This window comes from Dromiciops gliroides, chromosome 2 (assembly GCF_019393635.1).
Source record: "Dromiciops gliroides isolate mDroGli1 chromosome 2, mDroGli1.pri, whole genome shotgun sequence".
In the NCBI taxonomy this organism is placed as follows: domain Eukaryota; kingdom Metazoa; phylum Chordata; class Mammalia; order Microbiotheria; family Microbiotheriidae; genus Dromiciops; species Dromiciops gliroides.
The window spans coordinates 50,145,386-50,164,069 of record NC_057862.1 but is presented as its reverse complement, the minus strand read 5'-3'; the positions used below and the strand labels follow the sequence as shown (position 1 = coordinate 50,164,069).

Below are 18,684 nucleotides of genomic sequence, written 5' to 3'. Positions count from 1 at the left end.
GCGTTATTCCAATCATTACACTGTCTTGGGGAGGGAAAAGGGAAAGCAGGGAGGGAGAAAAATTTGGAACTAGAAATCCAATAAAAACAAATGTTGAAAAATATCTTTACATGTAACAGGAAAATAATAAAATACTTTTATGACAAAATAAATAAATAGATATATAGACAGATAAATAAGTAAATAAACAGATAAATAAATAAGCAAATAAATAGATGAATGAATGAATAAACAAACAAACAAATAAATGAATGAAAAATTGGATAAATGAACCAACAAACTAATGAACAAATAAATAAGCAAACAAACAGACAGATGGATGGATGGATGGATGGATGAATAAATAAATAAATAAATAAATAGATAGATAGATAGTTCTGGCTAAGAAACTAATGGAAAAAGACTGCTCCTAACCACAAGGTCGGCCAACCAAAACATTTACCCATGCGTACCAGTTCTCCAAATCTCCAAGGAGCAGGTTCCCAGTGTTTTCCACGTGGGTGCCTCCATCTAAGGTGATCTAGGCATTTGTCAAACACTCATTACATAATTTTTAAAAGATGCTTTTAGGAAGAAAAAGGATGTTGGATTCAAATTGTTTAAAGTTTTAAATACCAAGATAAAGGGTTGTATTTGATCCTATAGGCAACAAGAAGCTGCTGAAGGTTTTTGAGTAAGGGAGTAATACTAAGACCTTTGTACCGGGAAGATTATTTTCGCAGTAGAGTGAAGGATAGGTTGGATGAAATCACAGAGACTAAAGGGAAGAAAACCAGTTAGGAGGCTTTGGCAATAGACAAGGAAAAAAGGTGACAAGAATCTGAACTAAAGAAGATGCAGTATGAATGAGGAAAAAGAAGACAGATGTGAGAGATATTGGGAAGATAAAAATCAAAAAGGATTTGATAAATGATCGAATATAGATTATTAGGGAGGGGGAAGATTCCTAGATAACTTCAATGTTCCCAATCAAAGTGACCAGGAAAACAGCAGTGCCATTAATAGAAAAAGAGAAATTGAGAAGAGGAGAAAGACTAGGGGAGAGGATTATGAGTTTGATCTAGAATTGGGCTTCTTAAATGTTTCCACCTGTGACCCCTTTTCACCTGAGAAATTTTTACGTATATAGGCATATAAAATGGGTAGACATAACTTTTTTTTTTTTTTTTAGTGAGGCAATTGGGGTTAAGTGACTTGCCCAGGGTCACACAGCTAGTAAGTGTTAAGTGTCTGAGGCCGGATTTGAACTCAGGTACTCCTGACTCCAGGGCCAGTGCTCTATCCACTGCGCCACCTAGCTGCCCCTATACATAACTTTTTAATGTTGCCAAATTTGCCACGACCCCCACATTCAGTTATGTGACCCCATATGGGATCATGACCCACAGTTTAAGAAGTTTTGATCTAGGACATGTTGACTGAGATGTTGGCAGGATGTCATCAAATGAAGATATCCAGCAAGGAGCTAGAAATGTAGAGCTGCAGATCAGGGAAGATGCCAGGCAGAATTTGGGCATCATCTATAAAAAGGTAATAGTTCATTGGAAATTAGATTGCCAAGGGAAAGATATAGAGAAAGAAGAGAAGAGGCCCAAGAACAGAGTCTTGGGGGTGGAAATGTTGAAGGACACCCACACTTGGAGGCAGGCAAAAGAAAGTAAAACAGAAAAGCAGAATGAAAATAAATGAGAATCGTAGCTTTAGAATTGCAATCAGAAGTCAGGTCGTTAAACCCCTTTATTTTATAGATAAGGGAGACTGATGATGATCAGAAAGGTTGAGTGACTGGTTTAAAGCCACAGGGCATAAACCAGGATCTGAATTAAGGGCCATTTAATCACAAGATCATGGGATCAAAGATTTAAGCAGGAGGGGACCTCACTAAACTCATATTCAGACCAGACCTAGTATTTCCCTTTGCCCAAAGGATAGATTGGTCCCAGGGCTAAAGCTGCAGGTAGGAATCATGTGGCCCCAGTTGGATCCAGGTAGGATGCCAGCCTAGCTGTGAAAACATCTTCTTATCCTTCTCCTTATCAGAAATGCTGGGGGCGGGCGGCTAGGTGGCGCAGAGGATAAAGCACTGGCCCTGGATTCAGGAGTTCCTGAGTTCAAATCCAGCCTCAGACACTTGACACTTACTAGCCGTGTGAACCTGGGCAAGTCACTTAACCCCATTGCCCCATTAAAAAAAAAAAAAAAAAGACGGTTCTCTTTGGGGGCAGCTGGGTGGCGCAGTGGATAGAGCACCAGCTCTGGATTCAGGAGGACCTGAGTTCAAATCTGGCCTCAGACACTTGATACTTACTAGCTGTGTGACCCTGAGAAAGTCAACCCCAATTTCCTCACCAAAAAAAAAAAGAAATGCTGGGGGCAGCTAGGTGGCATAGTGGATAGAGCACTGGCCCTGGAGTCAAGGAGTACCTGAGTTCAAATCTGCCCTCAGACACTTGACACTTACTAGCTGTGTGACCCTGGGCAAGTCACTTAATTTTCATTGCCCCGCCCCCCCAAAGCCAAAAAATATTGGAATCATAGATTAAAGGGATGCCAGACCCTAGGCAGGGGACAGAGGTGTGAGAGACAGAGATAGACAGAGAGAAATGAGTCATTGGGGAGAATTTCCTAGATGCTGTGAGGCCTTTATACAGTTTGAGTAACAAACTAGTAGGTGTCCAGGAGGCTCAGTGCTTACAGCACTAGACTTGGAGTAAAGATGAGAGCTCAACTTATGCCACAGTTGCTTACTAGCTGGGTGACCCTAGCCAAGTCACTTAACTCTCTCAACTTCAGTTTCTTCATCCATAAAATGGGTATGATAACAACTATACCTACTACACAGGATTTATTGTAGGGATTAGATGAGGTAACATATATGAAGGGCAACTAGGTGGCAGAGTGGATAAAGCACTGGCCTGGGAGTCAGGAAGACCTGAGTTCAAATCCAGCCTCAGATACTTCCTAGCCATGTGACCCTGGACAAGTCACTTAACCCTGTTTGCCTCAGTTTCCTCATCTGCAAAATAAGCTGAGAAAGAAATGGCAAAACCACTCCAGTATCTTTGCCAAGAAAACCCCAAATGGGGTCACAGAGTCAGACATGACTGAAACAACTGAACAACAAATAAAACATATATAAAGCACACCATATAAATGCTGCCTGTCAAGGGCAGCTAGGTGGCTCAGTGGATAAAGCACAGGCCCTGGATTCAGGAGGATCTGAGTTCAAATCCAGCCTCAGACACTTGACACTTACTAGCTATGTGACCCTGGGCAAGTCCCTTAACTCTCATTGTCCGGCTATATATATATATATATATATATATATATATATATATATACACACTGCTTGTTATTGTTGATAAGGACAGTCTGATTTAGAAGGAGACAAAAGAGAAAAATATACAAATCAGTATAATCAGGTAGGCACACAATTCATAAAATACCCCAGTTGGGGAGCCCTTGTATGCTCACAACACAGATGAGCAAGGGGCACCACTGGGTTGACGAGAGAATGGAGTTAATCAGGGCAGACTTCCTGGAATAGGTGGCAACTTAAACCATGGGGAGAAACAGACTGCTTTGAGGGATGAGGGGGATATTAGGGAAGACCATGGCCACCTGGACCCAATCCCCAACCATATGGGAACAGCTTCTCTGCCCAGTCCACACAGAAGGCAGCTGAGACCTAGCTGTTCTCCTTGGTGTAATCAGAAGAAAAAAAAATCAGCATGGGCCAGCTTACTCATCAGGGGATCCTTAAATCATTCCATAACAGGAAATCATTCCACACAATGGAGGAAATTCTCTCCAGAATGGGGCACTGAGCAGACTCATTAACTGCCTTCTAATAGACTCTCTCTGAGGTCTATTGTTCAGATCATTCAGGCTGACTTTCCAACCAAACCAATGGCAAAGGTTTTGGAGAAGCTGCTGCTCTTGGCAGCTTGGGACCTCCAAGGCCTGAGAGGAAGAAGGAGGTGAGCATATGCAGATGCACGGAGTCTCCAAACTGGAGGAGAATCCATTGGCCAAATCTCATCCTTGTGTGAACAGAAATCCCCTTAACATCATCCCTGACAAGTGTCTTCCAGACTCTTCTTGAAGACCACCAGTGATGGAGTACTCACTACCTGCTTTGGGAGAGCATTACTTGTTAAGAAGTTGGGGGGGGGGATTGCCCCTTTTGATTGAGCTTTTTGGCAACTGCCCAGTGGGGATGGGTAGAGCAAATGGAGTCCCCCTTCTCCGTGATGATCCTCCTACTGGATTTTCTCTTTTCCAAGCCAAATACTCCCATGTCCTAGTAATAGTTCAAAGGTGCATTCTGAGTAAGGCCTCTTCCAGTTCTAACATTCCAGGAGCCGAGCATTCTGAATGGCCCAGGATCCCCAAGAAGGATCCAGCCTGACCCATATCCAATCTTTCATTCTCTACAGCTTCCTTCTTTGGGGAGAACCACCTGGAGATGCCCCTCAATGAAGCCCTGAGTGAGATTCACGTGAAGCTCCAATTCTCCACAGCCCAGCCAGAAGCCCTTCTCCTCCTGTTAGCCGGCCCAACCGACCACCTCCTTGTAGAAGTCCGCTCTGGCAGCCTGCAGGTGGGTATCCCCACTCTCTATTCCGGACCCCCCCCAGGAACATCCCTGAGATGTAAGCCTACTGTGGGGTGAGGGAGGCCCCAAACTTCAGGGCCCAAGAAATCAAGGTTGATCCCTGCTGCCTAAAAGCCTGCAGAACCAGTCTGGTAGTAGGAAGAGGGCAGCAATGGGGGGCACAGAATCAGGGCCGGGCCATCCAGCAGCTCAGGGATGTTTGACAAGTGCCTTTGTTCCTCGGTGATTCCCATTCCTCCTATAGAACGTGGAAAAACATTTGCTGCCCTGTCCCGGATGCTCCCTGCCCTGTCTCTCCACCACAGCCCTTCTCTGGTGCGTCATCCTGACACAGAGCTGACCCTAGGTTCACAAAAGCTCTGGAGGACCCTGCCGGGGTGGGAAGACCCAGTGAGAGACAGTATCTGTTGTCCAAGACTGGCTTACCTCAGATCTGAGAGGCTCATCCCCAAGTAGGCTATAGAATGGGCCTTGGTGAGGCAGTGTGGAGCAGTGGGTAGAACGTGGAACCAGGAGCCATGATAAGAGGCACAGTGGCTTTGGGACCCTGAGAAAGTCACTTGGCCTCTCTGTGCCTCAGTTTCCTCACTTGTAAAATGGGGATAATAATAACACCTATCCCACAGGGATGTTCTAAGGCTCAGACGAGATAAGGTCAGTGGAGCACTCTGTAAACCTTAAATTGCTCACTACAATTATTATTAAGAAACTGCATGGAGGGGCAGTTAGGTGGCGCAGTGGATAAAGCACTGGTCTTGGATTCAGGAGCACCTGAGTTCAAATCTGGCCTCAGACACTTGACACTTACTAGCTGTATGACCCTGGGCAAGTCACTTAACCCCAATTGCCTCACACACACACACACACACACACACACACACACAAAAAGAAGCAGCATGGTACATTGAATGGAGAACCAGAGTCAGAGAAAAGAAGGCCTAGGTTCCAGTCTCATCTCTGACCCTTACCAGCTGTGTGACCCTAGGCAGGTCACCTAACCTCTCAGCGCCCCAGGGAACTCTCTAAGACTTATAAGTTGCTGAGCAGGTATTGACCTGCATTGGTTCCTTCCACCAATGAAATCCCAGATCCAAACTTCAAAAAGAAATTTGCCATTACCAATCTGTGGAGGTGTTGTGTCCTGTATATGAGGAAGGGCTGTCCCTGCCAATAAAACCTTGAAGGATTGAGGTGTAATTCTTCCTCCAACCACTTCCCAGAGGTGTCTCTAATAGCGGCTGACCCACCTGCCTAGGCCACCACCATCTGGGTAGGGGATAAGGCCTTGGGGGCCCCCATGGGTCCTGACCCTATTCCTGACTCTGCTTTCTCCCTCTGCAGATCCGACTAGTCCAGGGAAATGAAGAAACCACATTGCAGTCCCCTGAAGAAGTGCCACTCAATGACCTGGGGACACACGACGTGGAGGTGATGGTGGCAGATGGCCAGGTCTCCCTGACAGTTGATAACCTCTTCAATTCCTCTACGACTGCCCCTGAGGTTCCCCTAGAGGCTTCCTATGGTGTTTTTGTGGGAGGGCCCGGGAGCCTGCATCTCTCCTACCTGGCCCAGGCCAGCCGCCCACTCCGAGGCTGCCTCCAGGAGGCCTCCCTCAATGGCCTGGATATCCTGGCCCGGATGGCCGAAGGAGTAAGGGACGGCTGCGCCACCGAGTTCTCGGCCAGTGAAGACGAGGCTCTGGGCTTCACGGGGCCCCGGGCCCTGGCCGCCTTCCCCACCTGGAGTACTCGAGACGAGGGCACTCTGGAGTTCACGCTAACCACACGGGTCAAGCGAGCGCCACTGGCATACCAGGCGGGGGGGCCGCAAGGTGACTTCATCTACCTGGAGATCTTTGACGGACACCTGCGGGCCATAGTGGAGAAGGGCAACGGGGCTGTCATGCTGCACAACAGTGTCTCAGTGGCAGACGGGCAGCCCCATGAGATCAGTGTCCACGTGGATGTGCACATGCTAGAGATCTCTGTGGACCAGTACCCCACTCGCACTTCCAACCGGGGTGTCCACAGCTACCTGGAGCCTCGAGGAAGCCTGCTGCTGGGGGGTCTGGACAAAGAGGCCACCCGCCGTCTGCGGGAGCACAGGCTGGGCCTGGCATCTGCCATCGCCAACACATCCCTGGTGGGCTGCCTGGAGGACCTGATCGTCAATGGGGAGAGACAAGGACTGCAGAGGGCACTGGTTACCCGCGACGTCACTGCAGGCTGCGGAGTCCTCGAGGATGAGTATGAGGATGACGCCTATGAGGTGTATGAGCTGGCATCCACCTTGGCGCCTGAAGCCTGGCCAGGCCTGGAGATGCCGGAGCCCTGCACCCTGGAGGCAGGACTCCCGTCCATCTTCACCAACTTCACCAAGTTGCTGACCCTGAGCCCCCTGGTAGTGGCAGAGGGGGGCACAGCCTGGCTGGAGTGGAGGCACGTTCAGCCCACATTAGATCTAAGCGAGGCCGGCATCCGGCAGTCCCAGGTACTGTTCGGGGTGACTCGTGAAGCCCAACACGGGGAGCTGGATTTCAGCATCCCTGGGGCTCAAGCCCGGAAGAAGTTCACTCTCCTTGATGTGGTCAGTCGGAAGATCCGTTTCATCCATGATGGATCCGAGTACCCCGAGGACCAGCTGGTGCTAGAGGTCACAGTGATGACCCAGAGCCCTGTGCCTCAGTGCCTCCGGCAGGGCCAGACCTACATACTGCCCATCCGCATAAACCCCTTGAACGACCCGCCCCGGGTGGTCTTCCCCCATGGGAGCCTCATGGTCATCCTGCAGCACACACAAAAGGCCCTCGGGCCTGAAATTTTCCAAGCCTATGACCCAGACACCGCCTGTGAGAGCCTTACCTTCCAGCTCATTGGAAGCCAGCACCTGGAGGGTGGTACGGTGGAACGCAATGACCAGCCAGGCGAGCGGGTTGCTGAATTCTCCTGCCAGGAGCTGGAAGCAGGTAGCCTGTCCTACGTCCACAGAGGCGGCCCCACCCAGGATATCTTGTTCCGTGTCACTGACGGCGTGGACACCAGCCCCGTGGCCGTGCTGCGGGTGGTGGCCATCCGGCCCACCATCCAGATCCACAACAACACGGGGCTGTTAGTGCCACAGGGCTCCTCTGTGCCCATCTCAACTGCCAACCTGTCAGCCGAGACTAATGCCGTGAACCAGGAGGTGAGCATCTTGTACCGGCTTACCAAAGCCCTGCTCTATGGGGAGATCCAGAAGCAGGGTGCCAGTGGAGCATCTGGGGGCGACTGGAGGTCTGTCGACTCCTTCTCCCAGAGGGACATTGAGCAGGGGCAGGTGCGCTACCTGAGCACAGACCCCCAGCACCACACCGAAGACACCAGTGAGAAGATGATATTTGAGGTGCAGGTGGGACAGGAGACCCTGACCAATAACACCTTCCTGGTCACCATCCAGAAGGCCGCCATCCGGATGCTAAGGCTCATGCCCCTGCTGACCCATGATACCCGGCAGGAGGTGCTCACCACTGAGCAGCTAGAGGCCACTCTGGAGGAGGAGCCAAGTCTCAGCCCTGCTTCCTTCTACTTCGAGATTATCCAGGCCCCTAGGAAGGGTAACCTCCGACTGCACAGCATGCGGCTGACAGATAAGCAGGGTTTCACCCAAGAAGACCTTCAGAAGGGCCACGTGAGCTATCGGGCCACGGCCCGGGCCTCTGAGGAAGCTGAAGACTCATTCCTCTTCCGTGTCACGGCCCCACCACATTTCTCCCCGCTCTACACCTACCCAATCCGCATCGGTGGGGACCCAGATGCCCCGGTCCTCACCAACATGCTCCTCTCTGTGCCTGAGGGGGGCAAAGGTACCATCTCCCAAGACCACCTGTTTGTCAGGAGCCTCAACAGCGCCAACTACCTATATGAGGTCATAGAAAAGCCACGTCATGGCACTCTGGTGTGGCAGGGGACAGGGCAGGGCTCCGGGTCAGACTCCACACCAGTGACGACATTTACCAATGATGATCTGCTCCTGGGCCGGCTGGTCTACCAGCACGACGATTCAGAGACCACAGAAGATGACATCCCATTTGTGGCAGTCCGCCAAGGTGAAGGCAGCGGTGGCATGGCCTGGGAGGAGGTCCGAGGTGTCTTCCGTGTGGCCATTCAGCCAGTGAATGACCACGCCCCAGTGCAGACGGTCAGCCGTGTCTTCCGTGTGGCTCGGGGTGGGCGGCGGCTGCTGACCACAGATGATGTGGCGTTCACCGATGCTGACTCGGGCTTCACCGATGCCCAGCTGGTGCTCACCCGGAAAGATTTGCTCTTTGGCAGCATTGTGGCTGCTGATGACCCCAGCCGGCCCGTCTACCGCTTCACCCAAGAAGATCTAAGGAAGAAGAAGGTCCTGTTTGTCCACTCGGGAGCTGACCGAGGCTGGATCCAGCTCCAGGTGTCAGATGGCCAACACCAGTCCACGGCACTGCTCGAGGTCCAGGCCTCCGAGCCTTACCTCCGGATCACAAACAACTCCGGTCTAGTCGTCCCCCAGGGGGGCCAAGGGACCATTGACACGTCTGTGCTAGGCCTAGACACCAATGTGGACATTCGTAGTAGCGAGGAGGTGCACTACCACATAACCACTGCCCCGCGCTGGGGGCAGCTGCTCCAGGCAGGCCAGCCCACAACCACTTTCTCCCAGAGGGATCTACTGGAAGGTGCTGTCCTCTATCAACACAATGGCAGCCGCAATCCCCAAGATGCCCTGGGCTTCTCAGTGGAGGCTGGACAGGTGACTGCAGAGGACACCCTGAAGGTGACTGTGTCCCTGGACAGACCACTGGCCCCTCTTCAGACGGTGCATCAGGGGAAGATCTACGTCTTCCAGGGGGAGGCAGCTGAAATTAAGAGGGATCTCCTTGAGGTGAGGAGCTTGCCCTGGGGCCCCAAATCCCCATGGCTGGGGGGAAGCTGGGACTTCTCCCCAAAAATGGACATCAAAGGGTATATGCAAGAACAGGGGGTGAGGAACACTGCTTAAGAGGTCCTGAGGATTCAAGATGAAGTTCATTGGTGAATGGGATCTGTGGAAGCTTCCCCCACCCCTTGACTTCGAAATCTCCCATCAGCCCCACTGCCTCTGCGGATGGCACTCTCTCTATCTCTCCTCCCCCCCTTCCCTCCCTCTGTCCTTTCCTTTCTCTGTCTTTCTGTCTCTCCCCCCCCCATCTCTTTCTATCTCTGTCTCCTCTCTCTCACCTTTCTGTCTCTTCCTCTCATTCTCCTTGTCTCTCTCTCTCTCTCTCTCTCTCTCTCTCTCTCTCTCTCTCTCTCACACACACACACACACACACACACACACACACACACTCACACATATACACCATGCATTCATGCCTGTGGTAAACCAAAGACCCTGAGGGCTGAGCAGCAATGAAGAGGGCTCTGAGGCAATTCTCTGTCTCTGAGCAGAAATCTCACACACAGGAAACATGGTTTCAAGTTCTGAATCTGGTACCAATTCTCTGTGTGATCTTGGTCACTTGGGCAAGTGACTTCTGGATTCAATTTGTTCATCTGTAAGATGGGCAAGCTTAGAATGATGAACTCAGAAGTCCAGCTTGGGGCTTGGACAAGATTAGTGCACCTTGGGGTTGGGGGTAAGGTGGTCAGAGGGTGGATACCAGACAGTGAGGAGGCAGCTCCCTCTCCCTGTTGGTGTGAGCCCAGAATTTACAGGCAGATCTGCCCAAGGCCCTCTCAGGACTCGTGGTAGAGGGTGAATGGGCACCTGCTTCACACCTCCACCCTTCCTTATCCCAAGAAAGAGTCTTTTGTGTAGAAAAATACAGAGGTCCAGACAGTCTGAGAAGAGGAAGAGTGCCCCCTTGTGTCTTAAGATAGACCCCCCCAGTTGTGTTCAGTAGCCTTAGAAATCTTAGAAGGAAGAGAGGGAGGGAGGGAGGGAGGGAGGGAAGAAAAGGAAGGAAAGAAAAGAGGGAGGGAAGAAGAGAGGGGGAATAGGAAGGAAGGAAGGAAGGGAGGGAGGGAGGGAAGAGAAAGCAACGGTAGCAGCTCCTCTTCCCTCCTATCAAATATTCCATTGTTCCCTGCACTCCTCCCAACCACTCACCCTCCCTTACCCTCCTCCCTCTCCCCACAGGTGGCCCAGGAAGACGTGCCCCCTGAAGAGATTGTCTACAAGGTGACTGACCCTCCAAGAGCCGGCTACCTAGTGACCGTCTCTCAGGGAGCCTCTACTAATGAGCCGCCCAGCCTGGACCCTGTTCACAGCTTCTCTCAGGAGGATGTGAATGAGGGCCGGGTCCTGTACCTCCACTCCCAGGCGGAGGGCTGGACTGACCGCTTCACCCTGGATGTAGCTTCCAGCGTGGGGACCACCCTGGAAGGCGTCCAAGTGGAGCTGCAGGTGCTGCCCGTCACTATCCCCCTGGAGACCCGGAACTTCAGTGTACCAGAAGGTGGTGCCCATCCCCTGGGCCCTGCGGTGCTGAGGGTCACTGGACCCTACTTCCCCACGCTGTCTGGCCTAGAGTTCCTGGTCCTGGAGCCGCCCCGGCATGGGAGCATCAAGAGAGGAGAGACACCCCAGGATGGAAACCTCAACACCTTCACATGGAAAGAGGTATCGTCATCCCCAGCAGGCAGCCCCCAGGGTGGGAATGAAAGGGATCCCTAACAAACCAATCAAAGCAGCACTGAGCAGCAGCAGCAAGTAAGAATTCAGAACCTACTGTGTGCAGCACAGAAATGAAAAGTTTAGATAAGAAGGGGGCCCTCCGGGCAGCTAGGTGGCGCAGTGGATAAAGCACTGGCCTTGGATTCAGGAGGACCTGAGTTCAAATCCAGCCTCAAACACTTGACACTTAACTAGCTGTGTGACCCTGGGCAAGTCACTTAACCCTCATTGCCCTGCAAAAACCAAATAAATAAATAAATAAACGAAAACCAAAAAAAAAACAACAACAACAAGGGGTCCCTCCACTCTGGGAGCTTACATTCTAGTAGAGAGATAAAATATCAGCCATAATACAGTGTTGCATAATAAATGACTTAAAGAGAAGTAAAAACAAAGCGGGGAGGGGCAGACTCACTATTGATGGGACAATCGGGGATGACTTCCCTGGAAGAAGAGGCATCTGAGGTAGGCTTTAAAGGGAAAAGAGGGAGTCCAGTCTAGATCTAGACAGCAATAGCAGAAGCCTGGGAGCAGGACAGCCCTGGGCATGCCTGAGGAGTCGTTTGAGGAGTTGGGCTGGAGCTTAGAGAACAGAGGGGAGTGATGGTTGATGTCTGCAAAGACCCCCGAGGCCTAGAATGTCCAGCAAGAAGAGTTTGGGCTCTCATCACCTCAAGCTCAGTCCTGCGCCAGGCTACGCTGGTGCTAAGACAAGAGGTATAGATGTGGTCTCTCTTCTTGGGTGCTTCCCATCTGGTTGGGGAGACAGGGGTCACAGCTGGAAGGATTACTGATAGCACAGGAAAGGGTTTGCTAAGTGGGCAGAGGGTGCAATAAGGATCAGAGGAAGGAGAGATCACTGTAGGTTGGGGTGGTCAAGGGATGCCTCCTGGAGGAGGCAGGCCTGAACTGGGCCTTGAAGGACATTTTCAGTTGGACCAGGCAGACAGGAGAAGAGAGGAGAGGGAAAAAAGAGAAGGCTCAGCAGCCAGAAGGAGCCCAGCATGTGTGAGGGATAGTAAGCAGCCCAGCATGGATGGAATAGTAGAATGATGATGGGAGAGAAAGGAAAATGAGGCTGGACAGGTAGAGGGAACCCAGGTTGGAGAGGGCCTTGAATGCCAGGGTAACTAAATCTCATTTGGCCCCTGTGCTGGCAGGAAGTCCCCTGAGAAAACGGGAGAAAGCAGTAGTCATGGAGGGGTAAAAAGATAGCTTGTGAGAAGGTGGTGAGCAGCCATTGCCAACAGGATAGGGGTGGCTGGATTTGGGGCCGGATGCAGCCAGAGAGACAGTGGTTAGACATTAGGAGCGGGTAAGGGGGCAGGAGGAGGGCTGCGCTGGCCTCTGACCCCTCTGTCTGTGTGCCCATCCCTCTCAAGGTAGAGAAGCAGCTGATCCGTTACATACATGACGGCAGCGAGACGCTGGCTGACAGCTTCATCCTTGTGGCCAATGCCTCCGAGATTGACCGACAAAGCCAGCCAGTGGCCTTTGGCATCACTGTCCTGCCCCTCAACGACCAAGTCCCAACCCTCACTGTCAACACTGGTGTGCAGGTAAGGACCTGGGGGGGGGGGGTTCCCCAGAAGAGGAGAGAAAGCTGTGGTAGCTAGTGTTCAAGATTCTCCCAGAATCCTTCCCAACTCCCCTCCCATGTGCCTGGAGAAAACACTCAGAGATTCCAGGAGCATCGTGGCAGCAGCTCCCAGCCGGGAAGTGCTCCTACTTACACTGTGAAGGGTTAGTAGCGGCTCTGTGAAGGACCATCCTACACCAAGCGGCTAACATTCATAGGGTCAATGACAGAGTCAGCAGTGTGTCACCAACTAGAAGAACTTTGATAAGAGACCAGGGCTGAGACTCCCCCTCATACACATGATTCACTTTCCGGGACTGTTAAGAGGACTTCAGGCAGGATTCCCCTGGGACTCAGTGGGGTACAGTCAGTAGCAGGTTGTTCTCCCCTTTCATTTATTCATTTATTCTCCAAACATTTATTAAGCACCTACTGTGAGCAGAGCCCTGTTCGGGGCCCCAGAGGAGATACAAAGCTTAGATAAGTTATGATCCCTGACTTCCTGGTATTCACAATCTAGCAGTGATCAGACACACAGAACTATAATGCCCCATATTACATGATAAGTAATCTGCTCCACTCTGATCCTTGGACTCACTCTTCTTTTAGTTGGGAACTGTCCGCCCTGCCCTGTCCAATCCCCAAGGTCCAGAGGGCCTTGCCATCCACCCTGTAATTTTCCCTGACAAAATCTGAGTCCTGCCCAGCCTTCACATCTTCCATGAACTGAACCTGAACCTGAACCCTCCTTTACATGGGCTCTCTCCCAATCAGAATGTGAGCCCCTTGAAGAACAAGGATTGGCTCCGGTTTCTGTTTCTGTTTGTCTCTGCGCTTAGCCCTTGGAGCACATAGGAAATGCCTTCCCATCCATTCCCATAGAATGGTGCAAAACAAAGTCTTCTAGGAGAGCTGAAGAATTAATTCATTGGGTAGAGGGTGGAGGAAATCAGAGATGGCTTCATGGAAGGGGTGGCATTTGAGTTAGGTTAAAGGACTTCATTCAAGGCATAGGCAACAGAATGAGCAAAGGTGGGCAAGGACAGGGAGCATTCTGGGGCTGTGGAGAGTAGTCGTTTACCTGGAGGAGAAAATAAGTGGAGGCCAGTGATATGAGACAAAGAGAGAAAGGCAGAGTCCTGGAGGATTATGGGAGACAAAAAAAATGGGACTAAAGCTATGTGGGAACAGGATGAGCTAGGGACATGTCATCCCTACTATCCTGTTTGCTACTGGAGTTCTAGCTGAGAGCTAAGAGTAAAGGGCTTGGAGTCGGGAGTCCTGAGTGCAAATTCTGCCTCAGATACTGATTCCCTACTTGGTTCCAAGTAAAATGGGTCATTTTCTTCCAAGGTTTGTTTTCTTTTTTTGTGGGGCAATGAGGGTAAGTGACTTGCCCAGGGTCACACAGCTAGTAAGTGTTAAGTGTCTGAGGTCGGATTTGAACTCAGGTCCTCCTGACTCCAGGACTGGTGCTTTATCCACTGCATCACCTGACTGCTCCCATTTTCCAAGGTTTCTTAAAAGTAGACTGTTGGCATCCAGAATTTTTTTTGCCATGCCTGAAATGGGGAGTCGGGGTTGGGGGGGGGGATGCCTGGATTTTTATTAACCCACAGGATTAATAAATGCATCAGAAAGCACGTACCTGTGCTAGTGCTAGGGTGCAAGTGCAAAGAAGAAGACGAGAGCCTGCCCTTGAGTTTCTGCGGCAGAGACTTCCTTGCCCTTATTACCTAGGCCCAGGAGGTGTGCTGGCTGGGGAAGGGCTTAGTACCCACAACGGCTATCTTCTTGGGAAAGCAGAGGACATTTAAGTACCATCATGTGGCCACAAGGTGCAGCATCGGCACATCTCTCAGTGCATAGCATCAGAGGAGGGCTTAGAGGGAGGGGAGAGGCAGCTCCCACTCCCACTCCACCAAGGATGGAGGAGAGGGGGGAAGGGTAAGCAGCTCCCACTTCCTGCCACCCAGGGTCCCCATCACAATGCCATGAAGTCCCCTTACTCCTTCAGATCTGTCAGTCAGCTTTCCTGAGACCCCTGTCCTGGGGCAGACACCTATCCCTCATTTTATAGAGAAACTGACATCCAGAGAAATTAAATTAAATCAAACCACTTTCCCAAGGCCATATGATCCAGAATCCTGAACTAATTCTGTAAGTAACCACCCCCCCCCCAGCCATCTAGTCCAACTACCTCACTAGAACAGATGAGGACATAGGGGGCAGGGAGAGGAGAAATTCCACTAGAAGCTGGGTGGTAGAGTACATGGAGTACTAGGCTTAGAGTCAGGAAGAGCTGAGTTGAATTCACCTCTGACACAGTGGACAACTATTCAACCCCAGGGCAAGTACCTCAAAGAGTTATTCTCATCTGTAAATGGGAGTAAAAATAAGCCCCTATACCTCGAGGGATTATTGTGAGCATCAAATGAAATTATGAATAGATGAAATATGTATATACTGTTTTGGGGCAAACCTAAAAGTGGCTATATCAGAATGTTAGCATCATCATCGTTGTTGTTACTACTACCACCACAGGGGAAGCTAGGTGGCGCCGTGGATAGAGCGCCAGCCCTGGAGTCAGGAGGACCTGAGTTCAAATCCGGCCTCAGACACTTAACACTTACTAGCTGTGTGACCCTGGGCAAGTCACTTAACCCCAACTGCCTCACTAAAAAACAAAACAAAACACTACACCACCATTACTACTACTATCACTACAACTACTACTACCACCACCACTACCATCACCACTGCTACTATTACTACACCTGAGAAGTGGGGCAGTGCATAGAGGGCTTGCTCAGGATCAAGGCGGCCTGAGTTGAAATGCTCCCTTGGACAGCTAGTAAGCTGTGTAACAGCCGTCCAGTCACGTAGCCTTTCTTGGCCTTTATTTATAAGGTTTGCACTCAGTGGCCTCTCAGGTCTGACTGTCCAGCCTCATGTGAATAGCGAACATCAGAGGCAGAATTCGATCCCAAGTCTTCTGGCTCCACAGCCAGCTCTCTTTCCGCTATATTACACTGACCGCCTCTGAACACAAAGATAACTGGCACTCCCATAGTCTTCCAGATTTGAGGCCTAGGTTCAAATCCTGCCTTTGCCATTTACTACTTAGGTGACCTTGGGCAATTTACTTTACCTTGATGAGCCTCAGTTTCCTCATCTGTAAAATGAGGAGGTTGAGGGGCAGCTAGATGGTGCAGTGGATAGAGCACCGGCCCTGGAGTCAGGAGTACCTGAGTTCAAATCTGGCCTCAGACACTTAACACTTACTAGCTATGTGACCCTGGGCAACTCACTTAACCCCAATTGCCTCACTAAAAAAAAAAAAAATGAGGAGTGGAGGTGGACTCCACTAGCCTCTGAGGTTCTTTTTCAGTCTAGATCTATGGTCCTCCTATGAAACCCTGGGAGGCTCTATAGTATTATTATCTCCATCAATCATAAGTCCTTAATTATGAGCTTACTATGCGCCAGAATACAATTATAGCTATCAGGAAGGCCGGAAGGATAGGAGGAAAGACAGGAGGGAGGGAAAGAATTAAAACCCTCCAGACCAGCAAACTAAACCAATCCACCAGGGATTGGTACCAAGAGCAAAACTGACCTTCAAACACTTAATGTAGTCATTGTCCATTGTTCTTGGAGCAGGAAGACCTAGCCTCAACACCCCAGCTCAGACACCAATTAGCTGTGTGACCCCGTGCAAATCGCTTTAATCTCTCTGTGCCTCAGGTTTCCTTAATCTGTAATAGAAAAGGGTTGGACTTGCTGCCTCTAAGCCCCTCCAACTCCAGATCTATGATTCTGGGGCACAGTGGATAGATTACGGGGCCTGGAGTCAGGAAGACCTGAGTTCAAATGGGGCCATGGAGCATAGCTGGGTGACCCTGGGCAAATCACTTAACCTCTGTCTGCCTCAGGTTAATAGGGATAATAGCACCTGCCTCCCAGGGTTGTTGTGAGGATCAAATGAGATACTTGTAAAGCTCTCAGCCCAGTGCCACGCATGGAGGAGATGCTGTATAAATGTTAGTCGTTGCTTAAAAGGGGTCTGTGAACTTGAATGGGAAGGAAACGACATCATTTTCACTAGCCTTTAACTGAAATTCAGCATTTTCTCCAATCATTTAAAAAGTCTGATTCTGAGAAGGGGCCCATAGGCTTCCCTAGACCACCTGGCTCAAGGGCAATGGCTTGATTCAGGCCAGTTGGGCTTCCTGATGCAGAGCTCTTGGCCTCCCACCCGCCCCGTCCTTGAGAGGCAGAGCCCCAGCCTCTCCCCCTGCAGGCTGGCTCTTTGAGAGAGAGGGAGGGGACCATCACAGAGAGGTGGAGACTTAGCTAGCTCCCCAGCCTAGGGTCATTCCACTCTTCCTCTTTGGGAACTTCTGGCTGGGCAGAGCTCTAGTATCAGCAGAATTGGCCCAGGACCCCACCCCCACTTCCAGAGCACTGTCCTAGCTCCCTGGCGCCCCTTCCCAGACCCACTCCCTCCACCCCCAACTAGCCCCTGGGCCTGGGCTCATTACCCTCCTCTCTTGCTCCTCTCTCCTCTCCCCAAGGGCCTAGTTCTGATCCCAGCATGTGAGCCCATCTCTGGGCTCCCTGGCCAATAGTTGTGTCCATTTTAAGCCTGAGTCCTCCCGGGGAACTGAAAGGCTCTGGCTCCTGGGAGAGAGAGCTCAGCTCTCAACCAGAAGGGAGAGGAGGGATGGAGGGGGTGGGGGAGACAGGCATCGGGGGCCCCCCTGAGCCTCAACTTCCTGGGGTCGTGTTCCTCAGCAAGGCTCTGCCCAGGCTAAGACCTTCTCTGGTTCTGTGGAACCCCACTCCCGGGTTGGGAGGGGCAAGTTGGAGGGGGCAGACACACAGACCCAGCTCCTGGAGGACAGGTGTCAGTAACATGAAGGATCTGGAGCGGGAAGCCCCATGGCTCCCTAGGGAAGCTCTGGTGGCTGATGGGCCCCAGCGTGGCGCCAGGGAGGGGGCCAGGGGCAGGGAGCCCTCTCCCTTTTAGCTTGCCTAGGTGTGTGTATTGGAGTCACCTGGTAGCAGGGTGGGCCACCACTGTGGGGTGGTCACAGCCAGGGCCTCTCACTCACACACACAAACACAGACACACACACTCACTCAGACATTCGTATAATCCACACTCATGTACACACATGCTCACACACATACAGTCATGTTCACGTACATACACACACTTATACACATATACACACACTCACATGCACACTCACTCACACACATACACACACACAATACCCACCCTCTAGTTTCGTCTCTCTGAGCGTCAGTTCCCATTCTTCACTCCCTTCGTCTTTTCTTTTAATTTAGATATGAACATATTACAATTACCCCCATAATTCTATATGTCAGTTCTCTGCCTCAGATAGCCGTTTTAAACTCTAAGTCTTTTTTTAAGTCATAGAATTTCAGATTGGAATGTACTCTAACAACCACTTCCTACAACACCCAGCACCACATCTGAGGAACTCGAAGATCCCAAGGACCTTATTCTGCTAGGCACGTGACCTTGGCTTAGGCCTGTAACTTTTTCATTTGAAAGATGAGAAAATTAGATTTAACAATCTCTGGGGGGGGGGGCAGCTAGGTGGCGCAGTGGATAGAGCACCGGCCCTGGAGTCAGGAGGACCTGAGTTCAAAGCTGGCCTCAGACACTTAACACTTACTAGCTGTGTGACCCTGGGCAAGTCACTTAACCCCAATTGCCTCACTAAAAAAAAAAAAAAAAAACCAATCTCTGGGATGTCCTTAAGCTTCCAGTTCCCAG

The 18,684-nt window shown here is 50.8% G+C and overlaps 1 protein-coding gene across 1 annotated transcript in view; it reads left to right on the top strand.

The window, feature by feature from the left end:
• The window catches only part of CSPG4 (chondroitin sulfate proteoglycan 4), a 93,255-nt gene that overhangs the window by 60,196 nt on the left and 14,375 nt on the right, over positions 1-18,684 (top strand). The window contains 4 exon segments of the mRNA XM_043985858.1: positions 4,440-4,603; positions 5,960-9,517; positions 10,757-11,239; positions 12,676-12,852. Coding sequence (XP_043841793.1) covers positions 4,440-4,603; positions 5,960-9,517; positions 10,757-11,239; positions 12,676-12,852 — 4,382 coding nt within the window.